The 16,395-nt window shown below is 38.3% G+C and overlaps 1 protein-coding gene across 1 annotated transcript; it reads right to left on the reverse strand.

Annotated features, from left to right (window-relative positions):
* Window positions 1-421: 421 nt before the first annotated feature.
* On the reverse strand, window positions 422-4,285 carry LOC149023126 (abscisic acid 8'-hydroxylase 2-like). Its single transcript, XM_089143664.1, has 7 exons — window positions 3,579-4,285; window positions 3,330-3,479; window positions 2,965-3,216; window positions 2,470-2,559; window positions 2,158-2,343; window positions 1,506-1,624; window positions 422-889 (listed from the first exon to the last, which is right to left on the reverse strand). Exons 1-7 carry the CDS (start codon window positions 4,110-4,112, stop codon window positions 775-777), a joined length of 1,446 nt encoding a protein of 481 aa, XP_088999790.1. The 5' UTR covers window positions 4,113-4,285; the 3' UTR covers window positions 422-774.
* Between the last annotated feature and the right edge of the window lie 12,110 nt (window positions 4,286-16,395).

The raw sequence follows: 16,395 nt of genomic DNA on the forward strand, positions 1-16,395 counted from the left end.
ACTAAAGATCTGATGGGATAGAACAACTATGGAATCTCAAATAATTTAGAGAGTAGAGATTGAGTACCTCCTAACACATGGGATATGGTGACCATGGAATCTCAAATGATTAAGTGGAGAGATTTGGGTACCTCCTAACACATTGAAGCATTAATTTATCATATGTGTCTTTTTTATGCGATACCAAGGCACCAAACATCATTTTGTTTGCTATAGATAAAGAGACAAGAGAACCATTAAAGTTGTCTAGCATATAGTAATGTGTCTCTGTCTCTCTTTTTCTCCCTCGAAGTGTTATACGTGGAGCATGGAGAAAAGTCAACTGAGAAACCTGATAGCAATTACATGAACAGAAGAAAATAAAGTATGCTACTTAATGATCACAACAATAATACGATTTTGGATCTTCTTTAGCCAGTCAGTTCATATAGTCATACATCATCACTCATGTAATTGTATAACCCACACTCATGTTATGACACAAGGCAGATTCGGTCCCTTAACATGAGTCATGTCCATGAATATAAATTGTCTAACTAACTATTATATGTATGCACCCACTTTGTAGCCTATATCATCCTCACAAAAACACAGGAGAGCTTTCTTAAATCTTCTGCATGCGTGTATCTTACAATTGTCCACTACATTCAAGTAAGTATAAAGAAACCCACATTAGTTAATCATCCCCACCTCCTAATAACCCTCAACACCCACATCAAATCATTCAGAGCTTGTGGAATTTGGGAGCTAGGTAGCTAGCTTGCAAGGTGTTAATTAGGGTAGCTTTGTTGTCTTCTTCTTCCTCGCGGTGACCTGTATGGGTAGTCCTTGCTTTGGTACAGGAAAGGGACCGTGTTGTATTCCATCGCAGTCTCCTACTACGTCCCACCTGTATATATATGCGGTGCGAGCAATAATTTCAATCATAATTATTAGTAATCACTAAAAAGAAAATTAGAATTGGTGAATTATATTAAAGGGTGGGGACAATTTTATATACCATAAGAAAAATCGATTTATGACCTCTTCAGCAAGAGGTGTTCTTGGTGATTGTCATTACTGAATAACTTTTCAATGGTAATCAGTAACTAGAAGCTTAAATAATAGGGTCCTCATTTGTTGCATCTCCCTTCCTCAAAACAAGGGATGGAAAGCAACTCCATATTGGAGAGTTCTTATTCATTATGAAGCAAACAGAAGAGAGTTCCACTTGGCATTCAACTATCAACCTAGCATCTCTTTGATACCCATCAACCACTAGGTGAAGATTCTCCTTGAGTAGCTCCAGATCGAACACCTGGGTCACTCAGGTCTTAATTTTCTAATTACTTGGTTGCATGCTTGCCACCTGTTATTCGATCCTCTATACCTATGGGCTATGACCATGGTGGTTCCTTCTCCTCCTCTCACTACTAAGCAATGCTATTGGTTATACAAATAAGAAATTAAGAGTCAGACAAAGAGAGTGGGTAGAGAGCGAAGATGAAGTGATTTAAAGACGAGACCTGTAAGTGGTGATGAAGTGGTGGAGGAAGATGGATATCTCAAGCTTGGCCAACTCACTCCCTGGACATGAATGCAGTCCATTGCCGAAAGGAATGTAGGTGTTTGGTTTTGGTGCAACCTGCATCAATTACAATAAAACATATTGACATTTTTCACAAGTTAAAATTTTTTCCTTTTCTTTTTAACCATTTAAAGCCCGGACCATCACCCCCAAGAAGCACAGGGTGCTCTCCACGCTTGTCGATCACAGACTACAAGGACTACAGGGTATAGATGATGGATCTCACTTTTTTTTTCTCACTTTTTACTTGTGGGCACCAGATATTTGTATTTGTGGTGATCCGGGGCAGAAGCACAGAGAAGAGATGATCCACACTTGATACATACACCATTACAAACAAAATCAATTCACGAGCATTCATGCATATACTCAATTGCTTTCCTAGAGAGTCTTATCTTTCGATTTGTCCATCTACCCACTACAACCTTAGAAACTTTACTCCCTTGTTTCACCAACCACTATTTTTAGGATAGAATAACCATATCATTTGAAGGATAGAATAACCAGTACGACAGTAGCAGACCCACTCGTCTCTCTGACTCTCTCATCTGTGTGTCTGTGTGTGTCTGTGTGACAGAGAGAGAGATCACCTCGAATCTTGAAGGGTCAAATTTTTCAGGGTGAGGGAAGAAATCAGCGGAGAGATGAATGCTTCGGAAGAGGGGAAGAACCTTCCAGCCTTTAGGGATTATGTAACCTTCAAACTCTACATCTTCAACTGCTTCTCTGAATGTGAAGGAAAGAATGCTCGCTCTCCTTAGTGTTTCTTGAATCACCTGCAATAATTAATCACTCCTATATGAATAACTACAATGATCTGAAGAAGGAATGGAAGAACAAAAAATAAAAAATTCCTTATTCGTAGTACTATGTATATATAGTACTCAGGAATGGTGGTGTACCCGGTTGGTCAACGGCATCCTCCTCGTATCAGCCCATGTAAGCCCACGTCTTTCTTCCATTAATCTTCTTTCTATCTCTTCCTGTTCCTTCTGCAAACAAAAAAAAATATCCCCATTTCCGGTGAATCTTATTTAGTACTTACTTCTATTTCACGTATTTTCTCATGCCAAAATTTAAAAAACTTCAGTCACTAAAATTGTTAAAATATGACGAAAAAACAAAGGGTTTTGCTTCTCTAAAAAGAAGCCAAATTAAATAAGAAGGAAACTCAATGGAACTATCTTTCTGTTTCCTGCAGAAAATTATTATTTCTTGATTGGGTTACTCAACTAGAGGGATTTGTTTCGAACAACTGGTGACGAGAAGCTATCGACAAATGGATCCGAACCCAAGAAACAGATGTAATTGCTTAAGGTTCACATGTGAGTAATCAATAAGGACAACTGGCCAGAAATAAGCTCAGTGAAAAGAAGAATGAAGGGGAATTTACTTACAATTACAGATAGTAGGACATCTCCATGATCATGTAAATATTTTAGAGTCCAGGTGAGGATGGTGGCAGTTGTATCGTTAGCAGCAAATATGATTCCAATGATATTATCAGCAATTTGAGAGTCAGTGAGACGGTTATGGTTGTGGTCTTCAAACCTCAGTAGAACTCCCAACAATCCCTCAACTGCTTGGTTTTCTCTTTCCCTTCTTTTCTCGATTACCCTTATCAAGGTCTCGTTAAGAAGCTTTCTTGCCTGAGATGCATGATATTGGTTTCATGTTAATTAAAACCCATATCAGAATCAGAACCACAAATGTTGGCAAGTACTTATTTTGGAGCAATGTGGGACTGAAACAAGTAATTTACCTTCATTGCTTTGCGGAAGGGAGTGCCAGGGAAGTCAAAAGGCATGGAATTGTAACCTTTCTCCAAGCAATGATACAAATCTCTGATCCTCGCCTTGTTTATGTCCCAAACCTCACCAAAGGCCATTAGCATTGCCACCTCGAAAGTATACTATAGAAAAGGCGAAGGAGATCGAACAATTAAGGGCCACATAAAATGGATAAATAATATATATTACTCGTGTAGTGAGGGAGAATTGAATTGAATTACCTTCTTCATCTGTTCAAATGTGTTAATGGTGGAGTTGTCCCAGGAAGGAAGGAAGTTGAGTACAATTTGTTCAATTCCAGAGACAGATCCACTGATTGCAGTAGGAAGTAAGGTGGATTGGACAACCTTCTTTACCATGGAATGGTATGAACCCTGATGGAAGAAAAGTGCCTCACGTCCTATCATCTTCTCTTTACTTGGCGGGAAAGTGGGTTTGAACAAATGAGCTTTACTCACAAGCACGGTCCTTGCAGCTTCAGGGCTGGAAACCATGACGCAAGGACAACCTAGTATATGTGTCTTGAATATATCACCATACCTATTCTTCCTATTGGAGAAGAAGGTGCTGGGGCTCTGGGTATAGGCCTTTAGAGTTTCACCGAAGTAAGGCCAACCCATGGAACCGGGTGGGAGGAGCTTACCACGGTGGTGGTGATGGTGATGTTGACGCCATTGAAAGAGCAAGAAGAAGAAGAAGAAGGAGAGAGGAGAAAGGAGGAAGAGGAAAGTAAAAGAGGGTGAGAAGGGCTGCATGGTGGTGTCACAAGTCAGAATGGGAAGAATTGGGAATTGGGGGGATGATGAGGTGTGGAGGAGGGGGGAAATTTTTATAATGATACATCACAAGTAGGTGAAGAAGCACAAAGATGGAGGTGAGGGGTTAAAGGAAAAGTATTATATAACAGTATGATTTTAAGTAGAAGTAACCAAACCCAGGCGTAAAGGGTGAGGTAAGTAGAGACAAATTCGTCCTGCACTTGTTGGGCTTTCAATCCATAGAGCAGAGAGGTGACGACTTTGATGATAGAGAGAGAAAAACCATCCTCTCAAAAAACACTCGATCAGCAAGCGATCTTCATGGTACTACTCTCTGTGCTTCTCTCTCAATTCAGGCTACCTGCCCAGTTCATCAAAACCTCTCTCTCTAAACTTTGGTTATCCACTTCATCTCAGCGGCTCATCCATCCTGTGGCAAGCATGAATTAGAGATGTTTGGTTAGCCCTTAACACCTGTCACATTTGTTTCCCTAAAATGACTCAATATGTTGTGTTTTAAATGGTGATGCATGAGACAGGTGTTGAGTATTCTGTGCAACAAAGAATAACTGAACTCCACAAACAAACCCTAACCCCACCTTGCCCCTGTGCGTGTCAAAGCAATTAAGCCTCATCTCCTACACGTAATCTCTTCTCAGAGACTCTCTGTGAAATCTTCATAGAACAAAGACGTACAGAATTGAAATGCTACGTACCCTACAGATTTTACCGACTTCAATCCATACCTGCATGTGTCTTTTTGTATTTTCAGAAGTTGAAGACTTTTGGCTTTAAATTTTTCTACAAAATCTTAAGAATCTAGTCTTTCAATCATCGGTACAAAGTGTAGATCCTTGACTTACAGTGCTAGCTTGTACAATTTTATTGAATCATTTGCATGTTAGAATCTTTCAAACCAATTCTTCATTTACTGTTACTGTTATATTTTAGTTACCCCTTAACAAGAAATTGTACGATAACAAAAATTATCTTTTCAACATTTGAAGTCAAAAGAAGACTAGTGCAAAACAAGTTTATGTCGGATTTTGTTTGAGAGCGGTGCTACACTCAGCAGTGGACAAGTGGACAACACAAATTTATTGCTTTAAATAGATTAGGAAAATCATATATTTAAACAGTCTTAGATGTCTATTGCTAGAAACAGTGCTGTTCCAAGAAAAATTCGACATATATGGAAAAGTAGGTTTTGAGTCTTTTGACCCGGTGCACTCACACAAGTCGAGTCAAAAATTTTGGGTAAAAAACAAAAAAAAATCGTCTTTTTTTAAGATGAAAAAAATGAAAAGGTAAAATGTATTGGAGGGAACCACAGCCATGCACCCAAGGTGTCCTCCTTGAGTGTTATGTAATTAATGTGTAGCACCACACAGCATATAGTCGATATCGAAATGAGAGTTGAAGTTTCGATCTCTATCATTCTTTTCGCACGTGTAGAAATCAATTTTGTGAAATCAACAATTCTGGTTTTGATCTCAACAGTGCGTAACATGATACTGCGCAATTAATGTGTAGCACCCAAACAATTTTTTCCTATGACAAAATAAGAGCATTGGACCATGTAGAGCAGGTGGTGTGTTTGGAGCACTTTAAGAGCATTGGACCACGTAGGGCAACCAACCTAAAACAATTACTTACACTAGAGACAGTTGTGGGCTCCTTGCTCGCAAACAATTCTACAACAAACTACGTGGACCCCTTCAAATCTCCATGTATGCATGCGTGGTTTCTTGCCCACCCCTCACTTACACGTTCCCAACTTCCCACCCTCCAAACTAAAAACTCCTCCGATATTGCTGTCTACATAATTCAGAAATCTTTTGGATTTGCGCGTGTATTATTAGTTAATTATATAAATTTAATATATAATATAATTTTTTTATTAAGTATTAAACTTGAACGTCAAACAATGCACAGCATCTGCTACCAGCGTTCAAGATTAAAATCTAAATCAATATTTTGATCTCGACCGTTGGCAACACAGTAACACTGAAGTTTGAACCCTCTATTTACTTTTTCTTACTCACACTCACACTCACGTGCATTGGTTGCCTCACCCATTGACTGTTCTCGAATTTTGAAAAAAAAAAAGGAAAAAACTTACTTTATATTACATGTCAAGATATCTTTTTTTTGGGGGGACGAAATACTTACCCAAAAAAGATATTTTCATGTTGGATAGATATTTTTATATTGTATGGAGGAGCTCAACATCTTATGCTGATACGTGACATAAAAGCTAGCTTGGTGATGACACATCACTCATCAAACCCCAACCATATTTCTATATTATATTAAAAAAGTCAGAGCTAATTTTCAGGACTTAGTGGGAATCTCTCTCATTTTGCTTCAGTATGCATAATTAATGTATAGTAGCTATAAAGTATGGTTGAGATCAAGATTTCGATCTCGATCGTCTATTTTGTAAAAATGTTGAACTTACTTTTGTAAACGAACGATCAAATCTCAATCTCGACCATATGCTACGCAGTGCTGCACACACTGAAGCACGACCCCTGTGTCTCTTGACATTATTTTTTTGCTAGATATTTTTTATATTAAGTGATTTTAATATTGGTTGCAGTTTTATCCCCTTATAATGTTGATTTTGTAACGTGTTGAGACAATCCCTTTACTTGTGCATCGTATGACACGAAACGTATATAATATTTCTTATGATAATGTACCCACCAATCATTAATGCAGGGCTGCGTCATCAAATTATTGTTATGATCAAAACTCATAACCTTCTCTCTGAGTTTCCTCTTTCACATTTTCCTTAGCAGCATTCTTTTACTTCTCGAAATCTTAAAAGCATGTTTGTTGTATAATTTTACTTCCTCTGAGAATTGACAAAGCAAATACGTTGACCAATCCAATCAGCCAAAATCTTTTGGTCTTAGCCCATTGATATATGTAACATTGATTTTGGTGGAGTTTTATTCTGCTAACTTCTAAGATGGATGGGCATGGACAGTGTGGGCTTAGTTTATCTAAATCAGGCAGAATTACCAAAGCCCAGTTACTTGTAAAAAAAGCTTTTCCTTATGGATGAATGATATATTTTCATTAGTTACATCAAAAGGTTGAGATTAGATTTAGAAGTTTCAAATTTTTTTTCATTTTCATTTAATCTTAACACTTCGATGTAACTCATAAACACGTGTCACTGATCCAGAGGGAAATGGATGGTTCATTTCTGATGAATGGACCTGATAAAATTTCATCTCGTATAGTCACTTCGCGGCGCCAAGCCAGGAGCGCCACCCGGCGCGTTGGGACAAGGTGTGTTGTGTTGTGTGTATAGTCACTTGCCCCTAAAGATGTATTTTGCCATTGTTGCACTCCTTGTTATTTTTCTCCCCCCCCCCCCCTTCCGAAGACTTTGTTGATGCGAATTAGGGTTTAAGATTTGCCCCTAAAAAAAGGGGGTTAGGATTGAGACATTTTTAGAAAAGAAATTTCATATAATGTAAATCTCTTATTGACTAATGTGTGGTAAATTATCACTATTTGTACAATACAACAATGAGTTACCTATGGTATGTACAATCAATGCAATTTGTTATATATAGCATATACAATAAATTTATTATCTATGGTATGTGTTGCTGGAAAGTCTTGCTTGATCACATGAACAACCTAAACAGCAAGAGCATGCTCAACCGGGTTGGTTGAGTAACATCTCCTACAATCAAGTTAATGGAGCACACAAATTTAGATGAAGAAATCAAATTGCAGATCTCGATGCTAGTGGGAATAACTCAAGAATGTCTATTTGATAATGATGAGGATATGAGTATTTATAGCTTAAGAGAGGTTACCTTGGCTGTGCAGTGATAGAATTCAACTAAAACTCTTGAAGTAGTGTGGTTAATCATTGAAGTTCACAAATTCTATTAGCCATAGCATGGTATTCAGCTTTAGTAGAATAACATGATATCGAGCGTTGCTTATTTGTCTTCTATGATATTGGATTGTTCCCTAAAAAAATACGATATCCTATGGTGGATCTTCGGGTTGCCAGAGAACTTGCCGAATCCGAGTCACAATATGCAAGTAGACAAAGTGTATTCAAGGCTGAAAAGTAAAATCCTAGGCCCACGAAGGCTTTGAGATATTTGAAAAGACTATGAGCAGAATCAAGGTGAGGCTACCGAGGTTCATGCATAAATTGGCTGAGAATATTGACAGCATAAGAAATGTTGCGCCTAGTGACAGTCAAATAAATTAGATGCTCGACTAGTCTTCGATATTGTGACAAGTCATAAAGAACTTCACCACTATCTAAAGATAATTTAGATGTTGCTCCATGTGAGCGTCAATTGGCTGTGCCCCAATAATTCCACAATCGATCAAAATGTCAAGTGTATATTTGTGCTAACAATGATGAAGTCCTTTATTAGGGCGTGCAACCTCAATGCCCAAAAAATATTTCAGCTTCCCAAGGTCCTTGATATAAATTTTTTTAAGGAGCATGGCCTTAATAGAGTCAATCAATGGCTTGCTAGAACTTGTGATGACAATATCATCAACATATAGAAGAATGTCAATGGTGTATTGATAGTGTCAATACATTGGCGATATTTAAGAGGAGAGTGATCCAAGTTGGAGTTGGTAAAACCGTATTCGCTCAAAGTCATGGAAAATTTAGAGTACCATTGGCCGGAGACTTGTTTGAGATCATATACGGACTTATGTAGGGGACAAACCAAGTTCTCCCCCTTTTTTGGATATCCAGGAGGTGACAACATATAAACTTCTTCATTGAGATCGCCTTGTAAAAAAAAACATTATTTACATCCATTTGTTCCAAAGGCCATCCATTTGTTCCAAAGGCCATCCATTTGTAGCAGCAATTGCTAAAAGTATCCGTACAATCACAAGTGTTGCCACTGGGGCAAATGTTTCTATAAAATCTACTCCCTCAACCTAAGTGTAGCATTTTGTTGTCAAACGTGTTTTGTGTCGTTTAATGGTGCCATCAGCCTTACGCTTAATTTAAATACCCAATGATAACCATGAGTTTCTTTCCTGGTGGTAGGGGAGCAAGTGTCGATGTTTTATTAAGAGTCATGACCCCTATTTCATCCTTTATAGCATGACGTCATTCCTAATGTTTCATTGCCTCTGTGAAATTATTAGATTCAATCTCATTAGATATAGCTGCAAGGAAAGCCATGTGTGAGGATGAAAAGTTAGCATAGCTCAAGAAATTTGAGAAAGGATAGAGTGTATTAGTACCTGTCTCCTATAAGGATTGAAAAAACAGAGGGAAGGTGCAATGAAAATCTGTAAAACGACACGAGAGGTGATAGAAACATTGAGATTTAGGGCCTGCAATGGAAGTAATTTCATTAGGATGTATAGGTTCAACCTCAGTAGGAGTGGGAGCTTCTTGTATAAGGGTGGCATCTTGGCTGTTAGTCACCAAGTCTAAAGGGACGACATGAAAAGATAAAGGATTGGCAAGTGGTGTAGAGAAGATATTATTAAACTCTTTGGGGACATCTTATACAAGTAAAGGTAAAACATGTTGTAAAGTGGTGGAGTTGTTTAGAAGGGCACAAGAAAAAATGTGTTCTTGGAAAGTAATATCTCTTGTGACATAAATCTTTTTTTGAAGAAATGTCAAAAATCCTATAGTCTTTTTGTCCATAGAAAAAATTTCAAATGGAGTGAGGCCTCTCAAGATGGTAGTGGATATTTGAATAATTAAATAAATAATGGTTTGGACACATTTATATATATATATATATATATATCCCATAATATTGACCCATGTGTTATGGGAGAAGTCACGGTACTAAGGAACGTGCACCCGAGAGAGATTTAATTTTATAAGATCCCCAAACATCCAAATGAATTAAATCAAAACAAGCAAGGGTAGATATAATACTAAAAGAAAATAACAATTTAGTTTGTTTTGCCATGGAACATACAAAACAAGGGTACAATTGAAAGTAACATCAGCATATAAATTATTTAAAGTGGTAGGGGAAAGGGTGTCTGGGTGCATGGTCCAAATGACAATGCCAAATATCAAAAGAAGAAAGAGAACCAGTGGTCGACGGTAGAAAAAGAGACATTGTATCAAGATGGTAAAGATTATCATTGCGTCTACTCGTCGCCAAAATCCTCTTCAATTGATGGTCCTAAAAAATACAAGAATCTTTATAAAAAATAACGTTACAATTTGAATTGTCAGTGAAGCGGCTAATAGAGAACAAATTGAAATGAAAAGATCGTGCACAGAGAATGTTATCCCAAGAATCACTATCACAAATGAAAACACTACCTGAACTAGTAACAGGAACAACATAACCATCCGGTAAAGATATATGATTAGAATTAATGGGATTTAATGAATAGAATAAAGTAGGATTAATGGTGATGTGATCTATCGAACCTAAATCCAATATCCATGTGTTAGTCGAGGTTTGACAAACAACAATACCTAATAAATTTACCAAAAGATTATTTTTGGTTGGGAAAACGACGAAGGAGGAGAGGGATGCAAAACCGGAGAAGTCCTCATCGGAGAATATTGTCGGGTATCAGCTGCCGGCGGAGATTCTGACCGTGAGAATCAGTCTTTTGATGGGTTTAGATTTGGCTACCTACCATGGGTTGAGTTTGTAAAATTATAAACCCTAAAACCCAAAAAAAAAAAACAAAAAGAACAAAAACAAAAACAAAAAACAAAAAAAAAAAAAAAAAAAAAAGATAAAAAAGGAACAGATAGAGAGGAAGAAAAAGAAGTTATATTTTCATATAATACTCTCCAGTTTTTAATCTGGACCATTAAATCTAAATTTGATGACGTTGTCGAATCTCGACCGTTGGCTGCTGACAGCATCTGTAAATAAAAATCCAAAGACCCAGATATGCCACTTGGCCTACCAGATGTAGTTGGGCTCCACCGGAACCAGAACACAGGGAACTCCTATGCAGTTACGCAGTTACGCTAAGCCATTTTTTCAACAAGGGAGCTTTTTTTTTATAGGGCAATGGGGTTGGGTCATTACAAGCGGCCAGGTGAACAACAATGTCTTCGGGGAGAGGTGAGTTTTCAGACCCTCGGATCTTGACCGGAACGGAGGAATCTGGATGGGCCATGGGGATGGCGGCGGTTGAGAACTCACGCTGGACTGAAGCAAGCAAGGTTCCTCCATTAACCGATAAAGATCGTGGGTTTGGATGCCACGACGTGCATGGCTATGCAGTTACGCTCCTCCCTCCATCACGGATCTTATGATCCATCGGAGAGACTCAGAGAGCCGGGCCCCACTATTCCTCTCCCACCCACCACTACTTTCCGCGTGTCTTCCTCCAATTCAAATCAAATCAGGAGCCATCCATCCATCCCCAAGCTTCCAAAGCGGTTTCGCGGTTCACACCGATATCATATATATATACACGAAAGTCGAAACCCTTCCCTCTGCCTTTCTGTTAGCTTCGCTATTGGCAACTTTCTCTCTTCTCACAGATTCTACTCTCGTTACTCAACTTTTTCATTCTTTCTGCTTCTTCTTCTTCTTCTTTTTCTTCTTGTGTGCTGTTCGGGTTTTAGCTTAAGAGGGGAATGGAGAGCATAGAGGATGGATGCCAGACGCCGAAGCGTGGAGACTGTTGGATACCTGCGGCTTCCTCCGTGTGCCCACCGCCTCCCAAGAAGAAACCGGTTTACAAGAGGAACAGAGACCCACCCAAGAATGGTTACTTCAACCCACCTGATCTTGACCTTCTCTTTTCCATGGCACCAACACGTCAAACTTGCGCTTACCCTACTTCCTGAAGAAAGAATGGGTTTTCAACCAACTCTGTCTTTTTCTTCCCAAACTGTTTGTGTTGTGGAATGTGGATACTGCATGATTCTGATTCTTTCTGCTCTTTATGTATGTTACTAATTACTACTGATGCTTCATGATATGTAATTGCTTCTGTTAGTTCTTAATTTGTAAGTGACTTTGTCTATCTCTCCACAAGGCGTGAAGAATAGTGTCTTTGCTCCACCGTTCTTAACTAGTGGGTTGTGCAGTTCTTTGAATTCAAAAACCACCCAATGTGGGTAACTTAGTTAACTGATCAATCGGGTGCTGATAAGGTCTCACTAGCTCGTTTCGATTCTCGAACGAGGCTCTGAAACCGCTCCATACGTACGATACTTGTTGCATTGCCATGACCAGTAAATGAATCACGAGTCCACTCACCGACTTTCTGTGTGCAGCGAGCTGTGAGCTCCCATTTTTCGGCGCTGGGCCCATGATCTTGGCGTTGAGGCTCCTTGATTGATTGTGGTAATTTTAAATAAAAGTACTTTTAGAACATGCTTTTAGAAGGAATCAGGTTCTTATTCTATTTCTTCCAAGTAGGAAGTTGCAATGTAAGAACCCAGCAATTGCCGCTCCTGGCCCAGGCCCAGGTCCCCCGAAATGATTTGAGTCACCCTCTCTCTCTTGATGTCATTCCTGTGACACCTAGTCGCCTAACCTACTAGGGTTTTTCTTTTAAATTTTATTATTATTTTTTTTCCCCCCAAAAAAAATTGACCATGAAAAGATTACAATAAACAAGACAAGAGCTTCTTCTTTACCCAAGGATTGGGTACAAGCCAGCCCATTTCCCAAAAATCAAACGTGATAAGGCCCATATGACACGAAGGTAATTTGTCTTCCCGAATGAATAACACATCTTTTGTACGGCAGGCCCATCCTCCAGGCCCATTAATTTGGTCGAACCAAGGGAGTGTAGAGCACCGACATCCCCACCAAAGCACTCATCCCCTTCAAACTATACCACTGATCGAACTCCTAACAACACTTTCTAACCAAAAAAAAAAATCCTAAATAAATTGGATTGTGAACCAAATGATTTGATGATACATTTTGAGAAGATTTGAGAGTTATGTTCTTAGGATAGTAGATTTGATTTCACAAGTCACAATATAGTTCTTGGATGAACTTTTGGTGCTCATGCAATTGTTTTCTGAGTTTAATAACAACTGAAAAATATAGTTTATGGAGTCTTCTTTTCCACACAGTTTTAGGATTGTGAGGGTGCGTTAAAGAGTTTTGGGGTCATTTTAAAAGAAGAACTATGTTTCAGGGAAGAATGTGTAATTAAGAAAGCTTGAATGGTGCAAATCCAACGGTTATAAATAGGCTAAATATAAAGATCTGATTTTACGGACAAAGATTGATGCGCTTGGAATCATAATAATCAATATGGTAAAAGATTGATGCGCTTGGAATCATAATAATCAATATGGTAAAGATTCCATCGCGTAGATTTTGGCAGGTTGGGGACATTTTTTAAATGGTGTGTCGTGAAGCATGGTGGTTAAAATTATCATGTGTATCGTAGATTAAAGATAAAATCAGAAAAATTCTATTTGAAATAATCTTGTGAAGGGTACTCTAATCTTACATTACCTAAAGGATCTGATGGCCTAGATGTGACGCGCCACTTTAAGTGGTTATTGAACTATTTTAAGGTTAGATACTATTTGTGATGCATCTAGAAAGTGTGATCAAACGAACCCTGAACATTCATGCTCTTTTCTCTTCAAAAGCTCAAATTTGGGCGTAATAGAATGTAGTTTTGGGGGTTTTTGGCTTCGGGAGATCAAGAAAAACATGGAAGACAAGCCAAGAAGTAGGATTAGTATAGAGAAGACGCGTAAAAGTATAATTTGATGAAGATATTTAAAAAAGTAGATGAGTTTCCTATTCTAATTTCTCTCATTTGAATACTAATACCTTTCAAAGTAGTTGCTTATTTGGTATGACTTTTTCAAGTTATAGCTTCATTTCCTTGTGGGTGCAAGATTTTATACTGGAGTGAGTGCTCCATGTATTAAGTGTGTTGAGAGTAGGTGCTCTCTAATTATTGTATTGATCCAAATTTTAGCTAAAAAGCATAAAGTAATACGAAGCCCTATGTAGGGCATACTTTGTGGATGTAGGTAGTTTGGTTGAACTACGTATATTTGGTGTCATACGTTTCTAGTTTATTTTTATGTTGCATATGTTAGAATGTTTTGAATGCAAATTAAGTAGTGGAATACTCTCTGAGAGACCCAGCTACATTGTAGTGTGTGGTGACTACAAGATCGTCATTAATCTTGTCTTGAGATTAAAGAAGAACTTTCATATTTAAGAGAATTTTTAAGAGACACTAATCACCTCCTTCTGAGTGTCAACCTCTGGGAATAACACATTCATATTTTGATTTTAAACCTTGTTGTCTTGTGAGTAACTTATTTTCTTCATTGATTGATTTCAATATATTCCCTTTATCATTAATGATAAATAATCTATTAATCATATTAATCATACGATCCTGTGGAGTCCTGCATGCCATATTGAGGCTTTAAAATGGTAGCTAACTATAATCACTCTCAAAAAACACCCTCTTTACTTACGACTTACCCCATGCCACCCAGTAAATAAAACTCATTAATTAGTGAGAAAAACAGGTCCTCGATCGCATGGCTAGCCTCCTAAAATACTTCCAGTTAAAGGAATATTGAAACATAAAAACAGAAAGAGCAATGATGCAAATCTCTCCATTGGCATAACCTACAAGATATTATAGGTCTGCTTGTCTTTTCGTTTCTTGATTACTAAACCACAAATGGAAAGCATTACAGCTGGTTCTCTCGACTGATTCTCTATCTGCTCCCTCCCTTTCTGTCTATGGAAAATAGGAAGAAGGAGACTTGTCAGGATGAAAACAATCCAGCAAGAGAGAGAGACACTGTTGCTGCTGTGTATCTTAGTTGAAAGAAGGGACAATCAAAGAACGCAGATCAGTTAAGGCCAAAACTGAAGGGACGGGGTTCCTAAATCATAGTGGGTAAAGTGATGAAGTAGGTTTTTACTGGAAAAAAAAAATAGAATAATTAATGATGAAGAGGGTAATCATAATTTACGTATAAGAATTGGAAAGAGATCCATCTTTAATTAATGATTGATTAATTAATTGAGTCTAGAGTCTCTAGCTAGCTCACACCAGAGAGTTGGAGGGATGGATGCCAGAAAAATTCCTTTCTTTAGAGATGGAATACAAATTTTATTGCTGATAGTTTTCCGGTTGAGTTTTGAAAGATTGGCAAATGATTCTTGGCTTCTGAAGCTCTGCACATATCGATGCCACTTCTAATAACTCTTTTAATCAATGAATGTTCTCTTCATCATTAAGAAATAAAGCAAGAATGAGAGAGAGGGAAAGTAATGGAGAAACTTTCCAGTTTCCATGGTTTCCATGCTCACGAGTCAAACGCACAGTGAGGGACGTCTGAGCTAGCGCGGTCTCTCTCTGTGTATTCTGCATGCGAAGCGCTGTGTGAAGCACAGTGGTCTTTGGTTCCCCTTATATTGGCATTGGAGGCTTGTGCGAGTGCAGGGAGGAGTAGAGAATTCCGTTTTAGGTGTTTGGCTCGTCCAGGTGCCTTCTTCTCCAATGCTTTGGCCGGCCCCTACCGTACGAACAAGTTTGGAGACCCATTAATTTACCCAGAGTCTCTCTGTCTCTCGACCTTGCTTCAGTCATGCCCATAAATGAACACGGAGAAAAACGACCATCAGATCAAGATCTCAACCGGACTTAATTCAATGATGTTTTCTCTTCACGTAACAGTCCTTAATGTACAGGACTGAAGCAAAATTGTCCTTAACGGTCTCTCTTTTTTTTTCGCCCAACAGTCCTTGATGGGCAGGACTGAAACAAAATGGGTCTCTCTCTTTCTGTCTCACAAGTCCTTATGTGATGTGATCTGATTGAATAAGGACTTGCATGAGGTGAATAATGCTAGCTGCAACCATGTCCATTGACATACCGAGATGCTTTCTTACTGTTATCCTCTTAAAGTCCAACGCTCTCACAGTGATCTTTCATTTCTACTCAATCTTAGGGAAGATGTCTTGGTGGCTGAATTGGTATCTCACATATTATAATTAACTATTCATACTTGTAATCAACATTCTTTGATAAGGTCTATCGAGGAAGAAAAAAAAAAGGTAGTTAGGAATCTTGGATCAGTAACAATTAATCTATGAGTCTGGATAATGTACTTAGACATTCAAAACACTCCAAGGGCTGAAGGGCCCACCTGCTACCATATAGAATCCACTGTTTTGTGAGTGTAATCCATTGCACCACGAATATGCATGGTTGATTCATAATATCTCTAAGAAAATATGGACTCCATATTCATTCAACGTTTCAGATTTGCTTTGAACTCCAAAATGCATCTGGG

This window comes from Hakea prostrata, chromosome 2, assembly GCF_041222555.1.
Source record: "Hakea prostrata isolate BN-2017 chromosome 2, UWA_Hpros_2, whole genome shotgun sequence".
NCBI lineage: Eukaryota > Viridiplantae > Streptophyta > Magnoliopsida > Proteales > Proteaceae > Hakea > Hakea prostrata.